Genomic DNA, 17,870 nt, shown 5'->3' with positions numbered 1-17,870 from the left:
TATCTATCTATCTATCTATCTATCTATCTATCTATCTATCTATCTATCTATCTATCTATCTATCTATCTATCTAAGGGCTGGACTGGGACTTCAGCAAGATGAGATTCTAGCCGTGATGTGAGATTTCTTGTCCCAAACTAAAATAAGGGCCACTGGAATCTGCTTTGTACCAGATCACAGTATTTGTCTGAGGTCCCTTGTCTGCTCTGGTGGCCATGACTCTCAAGCAGTTCCTTCCAATCTTTGGAAGAATCTTCTGGCTCATGAGGCCACCTGTACAGAAGAAGGCGAAAAGGAGAGAGGCAGAAGGGGTGTCTGTAAGAGGGAGGGAGGAGAAATAGGTCCACACCCCTCTGGATCTCACCTTACCTTCAGGTGACTTCAGCTCCATCCCTCAGCAGCATGTGGCAGGATTTTTATAAATTATAGTGCCAGATTTATGTACAAACTAACGCAATTGTAGATTAGGGCTGCAAATTATGAGCAGTCAATAGATAGATAGATAGATAGATAGATAGATAGATAGATAGATAGATAGATAGATAGATAGATTGATTGATTGATTGATTGATTGATTGATTGATTGATTGATTGATTGATTGATTGATTGATTGATTGATTATCAATTCCAATTTAGCTGACCCTTTTTAGGGTGGTTTACTATTCCTTTCTTCTGGGGGCATCCTGGGACTGTATAGTTTGCTCAAGGTCACACAATCTCTATCAAGCATAGTGAAATAATGTGTTCCCTTAAGCATATGTTATGACTTATGACATATGGAGAGCTGCAACTATCCACTCTGGATTAAGACTCATAATCCAGAGTGGGTATTTGCAGCTCTCCATATGTTGTTGGACTGCAACTCCCATCCACCCCAGCCAGCATAACTGATTGTGAAGGATGCTGGATGTTGAAGCCCAAGAACATCTGGAGGGCCATGAGCTTTTTACTCTCCGTTAAGGGAATGTGTTCCATCATCAAAATAAGGTGCCCCCATTGTTGCTCCAAAGATGGAGGGGACAAATGATAGCTCCCTGGATGTGGTTAAACTCAGCAATTCTGATTAGGGCAGATAAAAACTACAATCCAGGGAACTGCGGGGTGTGTGTGTGTGTGTGATTTGCCAACCCTTGCCCTAAGCAGACAAGGCATGCATCTGTTGGGCAGATGAAGAAGCGAGCCTCTGATCTCCTCCAGATGTTCTAGATGTTGTTGTTATGTGGTGTCAAATCACCTCTGATTTACGCTGACTCTGTAAGTGAATGTCCTCAAAAGTGTCCTACTATTAACAGCCCTGTTCAACCCTTGCAAACTAAAGAAAGTGGTTTCCTTTATGGAGTCAATACATCTCATATTTGATCTTCTTTTCCTGCTGCCTTCAAATTTTTTTAGTTATTGTCTTTCCCAACATATCTTATATCATCTTCTTCCAAAGTAGGACATACTCAGTTTTGCCATTTTTGCTTATAAAGAGACTATAACAACCAACTCCTGAAAAAACACACACACCTGGCCTTTAGCTGTGTTGCCTGGAATGGACCAAAGTTGTGGTCTGGAACATCTGAAGGGCACTGAGTTGCCAGCCACTTGGTGTAAAATTTATATACTACATCCTGAGAAGATCCAACATTAACAACCTCTCTCCAATATGTACATGCTTTTAAATTGCTTGGTGGGGGGGGCACCGCCTTAAATGCTTCTTAGAAACGCTTCGAAGCTGGAAAAAATATTTGCTAGTGTTGGATGTGGTGGAAATGAATCCAGAAGGTAATGGGAAGGAGGGACTGGGGATTTTGAGGCGGGGGAGGGTGGGGAATGGATGGATTATGGCCAGAGGGGCACATAAGAGAGACCCCCGAAGTCCAGGTCTTGTAATCAATCTGGGTTGCTCAATGGAAGTGTGTGTGTGTGTGTGTGTGTGTGTGGAGCGAGAGAGCTGCCTATAATGCTCTTTTCCAAAGACCCCTCTTAGAACTCGGGCGATCGGGTGGGGATCCACTTGTCAGAGGCTGGCGTTCACCGAGTCCTGAAAATGAAGACCCCCCCCCCTCGCGGCTGTCTTTGCTCAAGGGGGGGTGGGCGAGGGAGGGGGAGGGGGTGACGCGTGGTGTGGCTTGGAGATACACTGACGTGATAAATATTGCATGCTCTGGCTTAGGGAGAGGGCGCTGCGATTTCCCGACCCAACCAAAGAAGGAGAAGAAACAGAAGGTGGGACAGGCTGGGCGCGTTCTCCGGGCGCCTCGGGGGCGCGCTCGGACTCTTCCCCCCCCCCCCCCCCAGGCTCACGCTCTAGTCATAATAGGCGATGATGGTTTTTTAAAAAGGGGGTTGGAATTAGAGGCCGATTGTGGCAGGGGTGGGGGCTGGCTTGCTGGAGAGGAGAAGGAGATCAGCTCGGGGCGTCGTCGGGTCAAGCCAGGGCTGGGAAGGCGCCCTAAATGGGTTGGCAGTGACCTCCTCCTTCCAATGGCCAGGATCAGTCCCCAGTGAGGAGAGAAGGCGCTGGATCAGCCCCTCCAGCCTCAGAGATGGGGAGCGCTTTATGGACTCCCTAGATCCGGCCGGGTTGAGGGGTCCCCCTCGGTGACGCTGCCCCCCCTCTCCGAAGAGACCTCAGGAGAGCCCCAGATGGAACGGTAAGGGGTCTGTCTCCGGGTGGGTGGGTGGGGGAGCCGAGGCTTCTGCTTGCGGGGAAGGAGACTGAGGACGGTCGGCGGTGCGGAGGAGGAAGAGAGGGAAGGAAAGCGGGAGCCCCCTCTAGGCTCCCCGAAAAGCGCTCCTCAATCCAGGTGCCGCCGTCGAGTCTGACAGCCGGGATCCCGGGAGCGGGAGAGGGGGTCCGGAGTGGGCTGGCCTTTGGGGCAGCCGAAGATCCCCTTCGCCCCCTTTTAACAAGCGTCCCTTAAGGGGCTGGGCTGGGCTGGGCTGACGGTGGCGCCTGGGGAATGCCCGACGTCTCCGACAGCAGCAAGGCAGACGGGGAGGCGTTGCCACCCACCAGTCCTTCCTCGCGGGTGAGTCCGCGGTGTCTCGCACCCAGAAAACCACTTAGAAAGCTGTCGTCGGGGAGAGGAACTGGGGAGAAGAAAAGGGGCCGATCCAACGGGGAAGTGAGGAAGGGTTTCGAGGGAAGCAACGGCGCTCAGCTCCTCTTGGGGAGGGGGGAGCCTCCCTTTCTCTCTCTCCGGGACTCTTTTGGAAAGTTGACCTGCAGAAGCAAGGAAGGGCGCCCAGTCCCGCCGATGATGGGATCCCCTCCTTCTTTTTAACAAATCGCTCTGGAACCTGTATGTCAGACAGAAAGGCGGGGAAGGAAGCGAAGGAGAAAAGGTATCCTGTCGCGCAAGGGATGGGGAAGAAAGCAGAAGGGAAGACAGACAAAAAGAAAGACCGAAATCCCCCCCCCCCCAAAAAAAATAGTTTGGCTTCTCTGCCAGGTGTAGAAATGGTAGCTGCAAGCTTGCTTCCTCGGAGATCTAGCCCATGGAATCCAGTCGGATTTACTTCCAAGTAAACAACTGCAGGGCTGGGGGGGGGGGAGGCAAAGGAGACTCAGAAAAGCCAGGAGGGAGTTTCTAGCACAGAGCACGGCGGTGCCACCTGTCCATTTCGGCTGCATCTTCTGCAGGTTTGGGCTATTTGGAGGCTCCTGGCATTTGCCATGATTGTGCCAGCGAGCCGTTCGGGAGGATCTTGCTGGGGGCGCGGAGGGAAGAGTGGCCTCGGACGGCTCTGAGCTGTAGGCGGCTCCACTTAACCCTAACGGACCTCTCTCTGTGTGTCTCCCCCCCCCCACACCTCTTTTCTCCTTCCGCTTTCCCAGGAGGGCCAAGATGTCTGCGGCGCCGCGGGGCTGGCTGGCAGCCTCCCTTTCCTTCGCCTTCTTTTTCCTGGAGGCGCCGCCGAGGGGCGCGGGCTGCCCGGAGCCGTGTGCCTGCGTGGATCGCTACGCGCAGCAGTTCGCCGACTGCGCCTACAAGGACCTGGAGGCGGTGCCGGCGGGGCTGCCGTCCAACGTGACCACGCTGAGCCTGTCGGCCAACAAGATCTCGGCGCTGCGCCAGGGCTCCTTCGCCGAGGTCACGCAGGTGACCTCCTTGTGGCTGGCCCACAATAAGATCGGCGCCGTCGAGGAAGGCACCTTGGCCATCCTGGTGCAGCTGAAGAACCTGGACCTCAGCCACAACCAGATCGTGGACTTCCCCTGGGGCGACCTGTACAACCTCAGCGCCCTCCAGCTGCTCAAGATGAACAACAACCGCATGGCCCACCTGCCGGGCCAGGCTTTCCACACCTTGCGGGACCTGCGCTCCCTCCGCATCAACAACAACCGGTTCACCGCCGTGGCGGAAGGCACCTTCGACCCCCTCACCTCCCTCTCCCACCTCCAGATCTACAACAACCCTTTCAACTGCACCTGCCAGCTCATGTGGCTGAAAAACTGGACGGAGAACACCTTGATCTCCATCCCCGAGCGGGACGCCATCGCCTGCGCCTCCCCAGAGCCCTGGAAGGGGCTCCCCTTGGCCAAGATCCCCTACTTGCACTGCGTGCCCCCCACCGTCCAGCTGACCTATCATCCTAACCTGGACCACACCCCGCTCTACTACGGCTTCACCCTCGCCTTGCATTGCCACGCCCAGGGCCTGCCCCAGCCTGCGGTCAGCTGGAGAATCCAGACGTCGTCGGGCCAAACGCTGGAGATCGCAGGAGCGGAACACGAGGGCAGCAGCCAGAACAACCTGCCTTCGGAGGGCGCTCCCGGAGGCGGTCAGGAGAGGTTCCGGGCCTTCAGCAACGGCACCCTGGTGATCCCCCGCCTCAGCAAGAAGGAGGAAGGCACCTACACTTGCCTGGCCACCAACGAGGTGGGCAGGAACCAAACCTCGGTCAACGTGGCCGTGGCGGACGCCCCGAAAGATCCCACCAGCCCGCTGGGAGACCCCAAAGCTCAGCCGGGAGACCGGAAGCTGGACGGCAAGGCCTCCAAGAACAGCGTCATGAAGCCGGAGGAAAGGACCAAAGTGCAGTCGCCCAGGCCCACCCCGCCGCGGAACTCCCACGCCCCAGGGCCCCGGGCCGGCAGCGAGGGCGAGGGCGAGGGCGCCCCTTTCAAGCCGCCGGCAGTGGAGAAGAAGTGCGGCCCCAGCCAAGTGACCCAGTACGTCTCCAACCACGCCTTCAACGAGAGCGCCGACCTCAAGCCCCACAGCTTCGACCTGGGGGTCATCGCCCTCGATGTCTCGGAAAGGGAGGCCAAGGTGCAAATCACCCCGTTTTATACCCAGCCGGAGAAAACCCACCTGCGCATGCTGTACCTGTGCGAGGAGGAGAGGAAGGGGCACGCCTTGGTGCAGTGGTCCCAGATCGAGGAAGGGGTGAACTCCTACTGGTTCCGAGGCTTGAGCCCCGGCACCAACTACTCGGTCTGCATGACCTACGCTGGGGAGGACTGCCAAATCCAGGTGGTCTTTACCACCAAGAAGGAGATCCCTTCGCTCATCATCATCGTGGTGGTGAGCATCTTCCTCTTGGGCTTGGCCACCGTCCCTTTGCTGGGGGCCACCTGTTGCCACCTTCTGTCCAAATACCACGGCAAGACTTACAAGCTCATCATGAGAACCCAGAATGCCGACCAGATGGAAAAACACATGGCCGCGGACTTCGATCCGCGGGCGTCCTACTTGGAATCGGAGAAGAATTACGATCCGAGTGAGATGGGGGTCGGAGAGGTGGAGGAGGAGGAGGAGGGGGACGGGGAGGGAGTAGAGGAGGGAGAAGGGCGAAGGGTGGCTGGGGGAGGAGAGCTGGAAAGAGACGAGAGCCTGGCCGCCAGCTCCATCCCGGAATCTCAATCCAAAACCAACCAAGAGGAATTCGAAGTGGGCTCTGAATACAGCGACCGGCTCCCTCTCGGGGCTGAGGCGGTGACGATCTCGCAAGAGATTAACGGCAATTACAAGCAACCGCCTCGCTGAGGCTTCCCCGGGCACTCCCGGAGCTCCGAAGCCGGCGCGCCTTGCGCAATTGGAAGGACACTCTTTTCTTACTGAGGGCATCGCGGGCTGATCAGCCACAGCCTTCCCGAGGTGGACCGCTTCCAAAGGGGGGGGGGCGACGGGAAGCCTCCAAAATGTAGGCCACTCCCTTCTCTTCTTCCCAACCGGCCGTCTTGGGTGTGTGTGGATCTTTTAAAAGATTCTCTCCCTTCACCCGGTTGTCACAGAAACCTCAAATATTTGGATAGGTCTGCTTTGGGATTATGTAGCCTGGAGACATTCGTCTTTCCAAACTTAAAATCATTTTTTAAAAAACCCTTTGAAACTAAAATTTGAGAGGCGCCTAGAGAAAGTTACAATAGAAAAAAAACCCCCAATGCAATGCGTCTTTTCCCTACTCTCCCATTTCCTTGAATTAATTGCTTTTTCTAAAACTGAAAGCAGGCGGTTAACTGAAAGGACGTTTGCTTTTTGTCTAAGATCAAAGGGAACAGCAGCAGCAGCCGCAAGAACAACAACCATGCCTTAAAAGTCCTTTAAAGAGAGAAGCCCTTTGCTTTCCCGAAAAGGTCCGGCCAGGTTCATTTCAGGAGGTAGCTGAGGCTGGACAGCTCCCAAGCCCCTTTGCTTCCCGCCCCCAACTAAAGGGTGCGCCTGCCCGAGGAGCTGGTCGCAAAGTGGTCCCTGAAATCAGGATCGGGGCAGGACAGACCGAACTGGAAGGGTCCAACCGAAAGATCAGGCCACGTGTCCCCTATTGCCGTTTTAATAATGGAGCCGTGCTGTAGAAATCGAGATAACGTGTGTATGTTTTAACGTTTGTGACTTTGGACCTCTCGTGGATGCGTTTCGATGAATTGAGTAACAGGCGGGGAGGCTGAGCGCCCAGCGTCTGGTCTTTGTTATCCCTCTCCCTCCCTCTAGCCCTTGCCTGAGGCATGTCACTCACCGAAGAAGGATCCGTATTTCCTCAATGTTTACGCAGTAGAGTAGTTCGCTTAGAGAAACGTTCTTTGCCCTTTGATGTAATTCTGTGATGTCCAAAGGAAAAAAAAAAACCCACAAAAACAAACAAAAAAAGCGGTCGGTGGATTTTGCTGTGTTGACTCCAGAGTGGAAACGATTTAAATCTATCTTTGCATCGGATAGATCAGTGATTTCTTTTTAAAGTTACCATTATATTGTTTTTTAACCCTAGTTAATAAATAAGAATACTGCAACCAAAAACCAAGGAGATGTCAGCACAAGTTTCTTCCAAGGTGGGAAGAAATAAAAGAGTCCTAACAATAATAATGATAATAATATATGGTTGTTTACAATATTTCAAAGGGAACCTTTTGGGTGGGGGAGAAGCCCCACCATCTGATCGAGGGTTACCTTTTATACCACGCCTCTGTATGTGGAAACTGAATAATAATAATAAAAAGAATTTAAAAGCGGTCCTTTGAATCCTTATTTGGCATACCGAGTTTACATAGAATTTAGAGAATCAGGATGCGTAAAGAGGATGAGATTTCAGTCTGAAGGAGAAGCTTAAGCAAATCGCCCCCTCCTCTCACCTCCACCCCCGAATCCCTTTAGCCTGGAAGGGAGGTCAGGATCAAATGGAATATCCAGATGCCGCTGCGACTTTGAACATAAAACGCTTTGCATGGAGGAAACCCTGTATACTGTATATTTTTCAGAGTTTCCCCCACAGAATTAATTAATACCCCGATCGCTCCCTCTGTAAAGGAGGTAGGGGAACGTCTACGATGCATCTAGATTTTTTTTTTCCTATTTACCCTCTCTGTTCTTGGCACTTTTATTTATGTAATCGGTTCCAACGGCTCTCAGTTTTCTGGGGAATTCAGTCCCATCTTTATTCACTCATGCTCACCATTTAAAAAAAAATTTAAAAACTCAAATCAAGGCACGGGGAGGAGGGAGAGAGGTTGGAAATCAACCATCGAGGGTGGGAAAATGTAAGTAAAGAGACGGGATGCTGTACCAACACAGTACCGAGGTATTCCAACTAATTTGCTCGATTTTTGGTGTTTCAAAACCTGCCCGGAGGAGAAACAAAAGCAACGCACCAGTGACAGGGGTTAGATGGGCTTTGTAACTAGCGTTACACTCCTGTTACTTTAAACTCCCGTTAAAAACGAGTGCAGAAGTCCAGCAGAGAATTAAGAGAGAGGCGAACCCGATGATGCAGAAAGTCGCCAAGCCCACGACTAAATCAAGTCAATGCTGGCGCTAATTCCGCAGCTAGAAGCAAAAAAAAATTAGGCATGCAAAGAGGCGGCGGCGGCGGAGGGGGGTGTCTTTTGTGCACCGCTGTGATTCCGTGCCTTTTGTGGGACAAGAAGCAGAGCGCGTTCGTTTGAGCAGGGCTTCCTTATAGACGAGGTTTAGCGCGCGGGGGGGGGGGGAGAGAATAGGTTTTGGGCTATTGAGAGCAACAATAATGATTTTCAAAACGGTGTCCTTGGGGATGTGCGAAGCTCTGTGTGTACCAGCACGCTTGTGCAAATATTTTTGTGTGCTTAAAAAAAAAAAACACAACAGTCTGAACAATCCTCACCCCCTTTCGCCCCTCGGTGAAGGGGTGCCTTTTGGTGAGCCCGACGCACTAAGTGGTTGTTGATTTACGCCAAAGGTACCAGGCAGGCAGTGGCTGCTGCGGATTCCAGGCTGGGGGAGAAGGTTGTTGGGAATCCACTTCGGGTTTTAGTCTGCGCTTTAATAGGAATTATCCGAGATGCTCGGTCAAATGTGGAGACAAGATTCAGCACCCTGGACAGCTCCTGAGAGCCGAAGGTGCGCGGTTGGGGGCGCCACGCCTTAGGCTTGTCTTCCGCCTGCCGACAATGGAGAATGGAAGCTGTCCCCGAGGAGGCCCCTCTACTCGCCTGTTGCAGTCGCCACAAAGACAGGCTCCAAGCGCCTCCTAGCCGGGATACTCCCCTGCGCGTGATCACGCTTGGCTCCTTGGTGCACCCGCAGTGACGGTGCGTGATGATGAACTTCGACCTGTAGGCTTCGTTCTGCTCTTTCTTTTACAAACCTCCTTTTGCAGCGACGTGGCCATCAGGAGGCAGACCACGCAGCCCGGTGCCTGATTCTGTGGCCGTGGGCCCCATCCTCTTCTGTGGGGTTTGCTCTCGGAAGCATGCATGGCAGGGAACGGCTGGATCTTTGCCCGTTAAGGTCTCCCTCTTAATCACAGTATTTCTACATCGTTATTCCCTCTGAATGATGGGGGGCGGGGGTGTCAGGAAAATTGTAGCACTGTAAAAAAAATGGATTAATTTGTTTAACTGGCTATGCACCAGGCAAAGTCAACAGAATCTCATCAAGCACTGGAGACACTTTCCTTATTTCTTGCATTGAAGTAACCTTTGAACAGGATGAAGATGATACCCAAAAATGGTTTCAGGTGGGTAGGAATGCCAAACACACATTGGTACATAAGTTGTGCATGCATGCGCAGTGTGCACAGATAGCGGATCTTCGGGGGAAAGATCTAGCCCAGATGGAAGGAAAGCTTGTTGGAACGAAAGCTTGCTGGGTTGAAGTCCCTTAGGCTTAAAGATTAGCAGAGGTGGGAAAAGACATAGGCCACCCCATTCCTTGTCTGCTCCTATTTTAGCGATAATGCTCACATCACCTGGCAATGGGAATAAGATTCCCGCCCTCCCGGCTGTCCTGCCCTAAACACAAGCTATTTGGGATAGTTTGGTCTTGAGTGAGCAGTTAAGCAACATTAGCTTTACAAAAGAGCTGCTCCCAGTGGAAACGAACATTGCTGAACGGGTTGCTTGACTTTGGAGATAAAACTGTACATTTCTAATTCTGGGAAAAGGTGGTCTTGTACTGTTTGGGGACATGCTGTCTCCCTCTACTTTCTTTTTCTCAAGCTATTTCGGGTCTCTCCAGCAACTTTTGATTTTTGGCTAGTGTCAAGAAATTGAAGATAAAGCCCTCAACCACAGCTTCTAGAGATGCATAAATCCGAGCCTTTCCGAATATGCTGCATGCCTTAAATAATAGCTACGGATCAATCCTGATGTCTGTCCTTGTAGGGTTGGCCAAGATCTGCATCTGAACATTTCCACCTCCCTTGACCCCATCCACGGGAAGCGAAGTTCCTTTGAAAGCTGCATGCTGGGGGTGGGTGGGATGGGGATGGGGGCAAAAATCAGGGGGGAGGCCGTGTCTTTCATGGCCACTTATGGGCTTCCTTGAAGCAACTGGCTGGCCATTGTACAAAGAAGAATGCTGGACTAGACGGGAACGGATCTTCCACGCCGGACTCCTGACATACTGTACTTGCATGTGTGCTTAGGCTACTGCTTCACACGCATATATGTTGTGTGCCTGCATTTCGGGTCTTTTGGTTTATTTCCCTCACCACCACTCCTATAGGGATTATCTGGAGACCCTATAAGGACCCCATGCCTCCCTCCCATCATTCTTTCAGGCGCACCCCGATCACCGGTCATTGTTCTCAAACATGCCCTGCTTAAAGAAAGCCTCCAGAAGCCCGGCGGGTTTCAGGGGGCAAACACTTTCATGAAGGGCAGCTCCGTTGCTCTGGATTCTGAGCAGCCTGCGCAGTCCCTGGGAGCTGAATTCCAAGGAAAACTTAACAGGCGTACAGCTGCCACTGGGCCTCTGCCGGGGGTGGGGGTGGGTGGTTTACTCAAGAAAGTGCTGCTGCCTGGAAATTGCTGCTCGGAGCCTCCGTGCTTGGAGAGCGAAGGAGCCTCCATGGGAAAACACACACCCATGTTGTGGTTCCTGCAAGACTAATGGCTATAGGTTGATGTGAGCTTTCATGGATCAGGCCCACAGATGCTGACATTAAAATATAACAGCTACTCTTGAAGGTTCCACACCGTTTACGTCGTCTTTATTTTTCTTAGTCTTTGTTTTGTTGTGTTTCATTTCCTATGATTCTATGATACACTATATATAGAGAAAGCAAGTGCCACTCGGAGAGAATTGACACAGCTGACTCCAGGTGTTAGAAGACCCAGGTCTGTGTCTCGGGTTTACAGATGACCATCCTCTGAATTTCAGAGGCAAAAATCCAGGTGGTGAGGGGTGGAGCAATGGGCTGTTTTGATGCCCCGTGGCCACTGGGTCACAATAACAACTGCTTTTTGGTGAACGGATACAAGGCAAATGAAGCCTAGAGATGACAGGGAGATGAATGACCAGGCCTTATAGCAGGGGGTGACAACATACACCAGGCAGGGCCATTTCTGGAGCCCCTTGAGACCACCCCAGAATTCCCTGAATTAAAAAACAAAGTTTTAAAAGATGTTCCTCAGGAGCCATTTCTGTTCCCAAAGGCTTCGGGGACAGATGATTTTCACCTTAAAGGCTTTCAGTGAAGGGGGAAGCTCCTCCATGACCTCAATGAAGCCAAAAAGAAACACTGTGCATCTCCTGTTTGCTTTAATCTCTTTTTAAAATGCCCATTTCAAGCCATTTCCAGGCCCACTGTGGCCTCTCACCCCTGCCTTAAAGCAACATCACACGATAAGGTCCAACTCTCTCCTCCTCTAGCGCTGCTTCTTCCTTGTTTTTGTCAGTCAGTCCCCATTGGGAGACCTCCTCGGGACGAAGCCCAGCAGCTCCATTTAGTTTCACCGGGCCCTGCGAGGCCTGCAAACTCTGTTGCCTTCTTACATTGGTCTCCAGTGGTAAAAATCTAGCTCATCATCCTCAAGGCTAGCTATGATACTGAAAGGAAAACAAATCTAAGAAGAACTAGAAGAAAAGGAGAAATGAGCGCCTGCAAAAATCTTGCCCATACACTGCAGTTGGTTTCCCTACAAGATTCTGAACTCCAGTTATGGGGTTCCAGTTTCATCAAGCCACTGGGAGGCATCTCGAGTTACACCCCTGCAGGATCAAGAGATAAATGAAATGGGGATCTAGTTTTCTTTCCTTTTAGCTTATAACAATATCAACATGTTAAAGCACATTAGAAATGTAAAATTCTCATTATAGATAAATGCCCTCTTGTGAGCACGTTTTAATTGAGCCGTATGCTTTAAGACACACAAAGAAGAAAGGAAATACAGCCATCTCCACATCCAATTAATTAGAGAGTAATAGATTTCTTTTCCTTTCTGCCCTTAATATTTCTACTGGGAATCTCATTATGATGAGATATTGGAGCTGGATTGTGTGGCACTGCCTCCTTTGAGACTGGGAGCAGAAGGGGAAGAAAGCCAGATAGTACAGCTCTCTCTTGAGAGGCAAATAGGCGTGTTGTAGCGATAGAATGTAAAATAGCCTACAGCCTGTTGATCTGAGACGTTCTGTAACATGATTTGTATACAGTGGGATCCTGTGCTTCTCTATGTACATATTCACTATAGTTACATGCTGTCAAGTCAATTCTGACTTACAGCAACCCTTTCTAGGGATTTCTAGGTACAGAACACACAGAAGAGGTTTAATCTTCCTTTCTTCTGAGGGTACTCTATGTGAGAATGGTCTGAATTGTATGTGGAAAACCATAGACCTAAGAATAAGGCCCAAAACTTTGGTTCAAGAAGAACAGACATTGGCAGCAGAATCATCCAGATACAGTGGTGCCCTGCTTGACGATTACCTCGTTAGACGAGGAAATCGCTTCACGATGAAGTTTTTGCAATCGCTTTTGCGATCACAAAACAATGTTTTAAATGGGAAAAATCGCTTCACGATGATCGGTTCCCTGTTTCGGGAACTGATTTTTTGCTTTACGATGATCAGAAAACAGTTGATAGGTTTCAAAATGGCTGCCCGTTGTTTAAAATGGCTCCCCGCTGTGCTTAGGATGGATTCCTCGCATTACAGGCACCAGAAAATGGCCGCCCTATGGAGGATCTTCTCTGGACGCTGAGGTATTTCACCCATTGGAATGCATTGAGTGGTTTTCAATGCGTTTCAATGGGCTTTTTCATTTCGCTTCACGAGGATTTTGCTTAACAGCGATTTGAACGGAACGGATTATCCTCGTCAAGCGAGGCACCACTGTATAGTAGATGGTTCTTGCTGAAGCTGACAAAGTTACATAAGAAGCTCAGAAGTTCCCTGCTGGATCCGGCCAAGGGCCCATCTAGTCCAGCTTCCTGTTCTCTCCCTCTGGGAGCCCACAAGACAACAAAATATAACTGGTTCCTGATACCCCTCCCCTGCATCTGGCATTTGGAGGCACCTTCCTTTTGAGCCTGGAGATTATAAATCCTCATCATGGCTTGTAACCTGTGATGGATTTTTCCTCCAGATGTCATCACCACATCCTGTGGCAAGGAGTTCCGCAGACTAACAACACACTGGCTAAAGAAATGTTTTCTTTTGTCTGTTCTCACGCTCCCAACACTCCATTTGAGTGGATGTCCTCTGGTTCTGGTACTGCGTGAGAGGGAAAAGAGCTTTCCTCTATCCACTTTAGGCACCTCTTGCATAATTTTATGCGCCTCAAACATGTCGCCCCTCAGGCACCTTTTCTGTAGACAAAAGAGTCCCAAAAGCTCATAAGGGAGGTGCCCAAGCTTGGTAAGCATTTTAGTCACTCTCTCCTGCACCTTTTCCAGTTCTACGATGTCTTTTTTGAGGTGCGGCAACCAGAACTATACGCAATACTCCAGGTGTGACCTTACCAGCGTTTTGTGCAATGGCATTATATTGTTGGCTCTTTTATTTTCAATCCCCTTTCTAATGATACCGAGCAGCCGCCACACACTGGGTTGACACTTTCATTGAGCTGTCCACCAGCGCACCAAGATCTCTTTCCTGATCTGTCACAGACAGCTCAGAACCCATTAGCTGATAACTAAAGTTTTGAATTTTTTTTTGCCCCAATGTGCATTACTTTACATTTTCCTATATCTGCCATCTTGCCTCCCATTCTCCCAGTTTGGAGAGATCCTTCACAATCCCTTCTGGTCTTCACCATCTGGAAAAGTTTCGTGTCACCTGCAAAATTGGCCACCTCACTGCTTATCCCTGTCTCTAGGTCATTTATGAACAGGTTGAAAAGCACCGGTCCCAGGACAGAGTCCTGGGGCACACTGCTTTTCACACATCTCCATTGTGAAAATTGCCAATTGACACCAGTTCTCTGTTTCCTGGTTCCCAACCAATTCTCAATCTGTTAAGTTACTGATAAGTTTTATTATATGGTCATAGACCTGAAACTTCAAAGATAAAAACATAATACAAGATATACAGAATAAGTAAGTTGTTTTAACATATAGATAGTATAAAACTTGAGTCAGGTGGTTGTCTTAATATAACATTTTACAAATTCTTAAACCTGAGAATAAAAACTTAGCCACTGACGGTGTTATTAACTGGTTCTCTCCCGACAGCAGAAAGTTCAGGTAGTCTGTGGGAGATATACTGGTACATTTATACATTATTGGGTAGAGATAGCAGATGCGTTCGAACCTATATAAGCGGCATTCTAGAATAGTGTGTGCCAAGGACTCAACTGATTCTTCCTTACAGGAGCATATCCTTTTTCCATAGGGAATGTTATTAAAGCGCTCTTTTAACAAGGCTGAGGGAAAGCAATTAAACCTAGCCCTTGAGAAGACAAAACAATACCTTGATACTGTGATTTGGTATAAGTAATTGCTGACTTGGGAAAGTTAAAATTTAAACCAAAGTACATTGGTGAACAGGTCCTATCTGCACATGCTAGGGAATACATAGGCATCCTTCAGTCTCGAGAGACTATGGTAACATGCTCTTTATGGAGGACTTGGAACAGCGTCTAGTGTTTCCATGCTGTATGCGAAGCCGGAGTGTCCTCTCCAGGGCACAAAGTCTGGGTAAAATAATATGGAAGATATGCTGTTACCCAAGCAGCAAATCCCCCCTCTCCACGTCACTGAAATAGTCCCATGGAAGGGCAAGAACCAATACAACTGGTTCCAGTGACGTCACGGGAGTTGGCAGAACGACACAAACTGCCTTCGGGACTCCGGCTCTGGATTTTGCCTCTAGGTTAACTCCTGAAGCCTTTTCCATGAGTGGATATAGCCACAAGGCAGTGGAGGTTTAAAATCAGAGTTTTCCTTCTCTTAGATAGGCTGCCTCCCAAGGCTGATGAGCTCCACCTACCCGGCTTGTTCCCTCACAGTATGGACAACGATGGCGACGCCTCAGTGAGGGTTTGAAATCGGAGTTTTCCTCCTCCTAGAATCTAGGACCTAGATGGACTGCCTCCCAAGGCTGACGAGCCCCACCTACCCACCTCCTTCACACACATTTACTTTAATAACAGAAACTGCATGGCTATTCCAGAGACACCCTCTCCGACCCCAGCCAGCGGAGGCTCCCCTTCTCCTGGCTCTGCCCCACATCCCAAGCCAAGCCTAGTGAATACTGGAGGTATATATCTTTAATATGTTGTACAGCAGGGGTGGGCAATTAAGTTCTATAGGAGGGCCACATGAAAAATCTAAACTGTGTTCGGGGGCCAAACCAGCTTTACTTAAAAATAAAATGAAACAGTGATGTTATGATTGTTTTTATTTCAAACTTGTTAATCTTCACAAATACTAAAGAGTTTTTTTGCAGTATGTTAAAGATAGGCAACTGATCAACTTTAGACAAAAAGCTAAAAATGGTTTTGGTGTTCAAAACTGTCTGCGGGCTGGACAGGAGCGGCTCACGGGCTGTATGTGGCCCTCGGGCCGCACTTTGCCCAGGTCTGTTGTACAAGCATTGACTTGGTACTGTACTGTCATAAGGCTGACTCAGAAAGAAGTCCATAGAGAAGCCTAAAAAAATGTAATTTGTCTGTAAACAATCTATAAGTGGACCTGCCCTCTTATCTCCTGACTGTGGAGTTTGGTGAGGGACCACATCAAACACCTTCTGAAAATCCAGATAGACAATATCCACTGGCTCGCCCGCATCCACATGCCTGTTGACCTTTTCAAAGAATTCTAAAAGGTTTGTGAGGCCAGACGTACCCTTACAGAAGCCATGCTGATTTTCCCCCAGCAAGGCTTGTTCTTCTAGGTGTTTTAAGATTTTAATTTGGATGAGGCTTTCCACCATCTTCCCTGAAACAGATGTTAGGCTAACTGACCTGTAGTTCCCCTTTTTAAGTTATTTAAGAAAAGAAGAAGGAAGCTGACAAGAAGTAAAAGCTGTTTATTTTTCAAATGCCGTTTTAGAGATTTGATGCTGATCCCATCTCAGCAGAAATATGAGGAACAAGAGAATTGCTGAAGGCACAAATAAGTCTTTGCCGAGTCTAAGGAAAGTGCTTTCTGTATTGAGGGCCCTCAAGAGAGTCCAGCAGGACTCTCTTGAGGGCCCTCAGTACATAAAGCACACTGGATCTATGTCTTTCTTTCTCTTTCGACTTGTAAACAGCTGTTTACATACTACATGTAATAAAGTCATTTGTGCCATGACTTATTTGTATAAGCCCATTGTTTTTACTGACCACGCAGCCTGCCCAAGGCTACACAGGCTGGCTCTTCTCCCAGGAGACACAGTAGAGAATTAAATTCCAAATTTCTAGCGCCACGGCCATGTACCTTATCTTACTGAGCTATCCAACCAGTTCCCTCAGCTTTATCATTCTCTGTGCGCCATTATAAAAATATTTACGCATACCTTACTCTATAGCTTGTTTAATAGCTTAATAGCGTAAACTATTATAAACAATTTAAAACAAGAGGGAAGAAAGGAGCTGGGAAATTTAGCAACACAACATGTGGACTCGCAGGGTGTGGAGTACGACATTTCTGAAGAGATGCAGCAATTGCACTGCTACAATACTCCAGCTGAAGTGACGCTATTCAACAGAATGAAAAAAAGCAATTGCACTACAATGTGTCATAAACGGACCATAACAATAGAATCGCAAAATGTACTATGTGCATAGTACCAATATACTGGTGGTGTTTATTGTCCTTATATATAAGCACAGCCACTGTTATGGCTGCAGAATATTTTTTGCTGCTCTGTTGTTATGAGGGATTTCTTACATGTTGTAATACACTTTGGGGGCTTAGTTGTTTTTCTAAATTCTGATAATTGCATTGCATGAATGTGGCTCAGAATGCAGCCCATATTTTCCATGCAAAGAAAAAAAATCTGAAAGCAGACTGCATGGAATTATAGGCAAGCAGCGTTTGTGAGTTGGCGATTTGGGCCTCTAGAAAAGCAATCCTATTACCGTTTCACCCTGCACAAACCTCTGAACCGGTCTGCTAAAGCCACACACTCAATGTAACAATTTGATTGTGTCTGTCATTGCTTCCAGTTTGATCCAGGCTTAAGTGGAATGAGCAGAGATGGGGAAATTTCAGTTTTTTAAGTGTAACTCCCGGAATATCCCTGTCCACATGGCCACTGGCCAAAGGATCTGGATGTATTCAAGAATTGCAGTTCAAAGCAGTAATTTTTCATGTCTAGGAGATTTATAATAATTTTTATAATAATAATTTTGGACATACAGTACGTATGGATTAATTTGGCACGGCCTTTTGCATCATTCTTGAATGATCCACATTAAATTGACAGAATCAATATCAGCAACATTAGGAATCATCAAATGGCTCATTGAGTTTTAACATATGAGGTTCCAGGAGCTGCTGAAGCTGCATGTAGCTTGCCTGACATAGTGATCTGTTGAACTTCAGGTGGCCTTAATGAAGCATCTTCAAATCCTGGACTAACCTACTACTCAGGTGGGTTATTTGCTCTTTTTTCCCCAGGAAAAAGTATGAAGAAGCATCTTATTGCAGTTGAGCCTTCACAAGATCACTCTGGTGCCACCTAGTTTGCATCAAGATTCTGAGCTTTTGTTGTTGTTCTAACTTTCACTGCTCCTGGCTTTGGGCAATTG

The 17,870-nt window shown here is 48.7% G+C and overlaps 1 protein-coding gene across 4 annotated transcripts; it reads left to right on the top strand.

Annotated features, from left to right (window-relative positions):
* Positions 1-1,680: 1,680 nt before the first annotated feature.
* Positions 1,681-7,443, top strand: LOC110084446 (immunoglobulin superfamily containing leucine-rich repeat protein 2). 4 transcript variants are annotated; one of them, XM_078381088.1, is made up of 2 exons: positions 1,681-1,769; positions 3,829-7,443. In XM_078381088.1, exons 1-2 carry the CDS (start codon positions 1,696-1,698, stop codon positions 5,981-5,983), a joined length of 2,229 nt encoding a protein of 742 aa, XP_078237214.1. In that variant the 5' UTR covers positions 1,681-1,695; the 3' UTR covers positions 5,984-7,443. The 4 variants fall into 4 exon arrangements, with proteins under 4 accessions (XP_078237214.1, XP_020659464.3, XP_078237215.1 ...); XM_020803805.3 differs by lacking the exon at positions 1,681-1,769 and adding an exon at positions 2,003-2,641; XM_078381089.1 differs by lacking the exon at positions 1,681-1,769 and adding an exon at positions 2,902-3,019.
* The last annotated feature ends 10,427 nt before the right edge of the window (positions 7,444-17,870 follow it).

Source organism: Pogona vitticeps, chromosome 12 (genome assembly GCF_051106095.1).
Source record: "Pogona vitticeps strain Pit_001003342236 chromosome 12, PviZW2.1, whole genome shotgun sequence".
NCBI classification, from domain to species: domain Eukaryota; kingdom Metazoa; phylum Chordata; class Lepidosauria; order Squamata; family Agamidae; genus Pogona; species Pogona vitticeps.
Note: the sequence above shows the minus strand (reverse complement) of the source record. Positions and strands in the feature narration are given on the sequence as shown.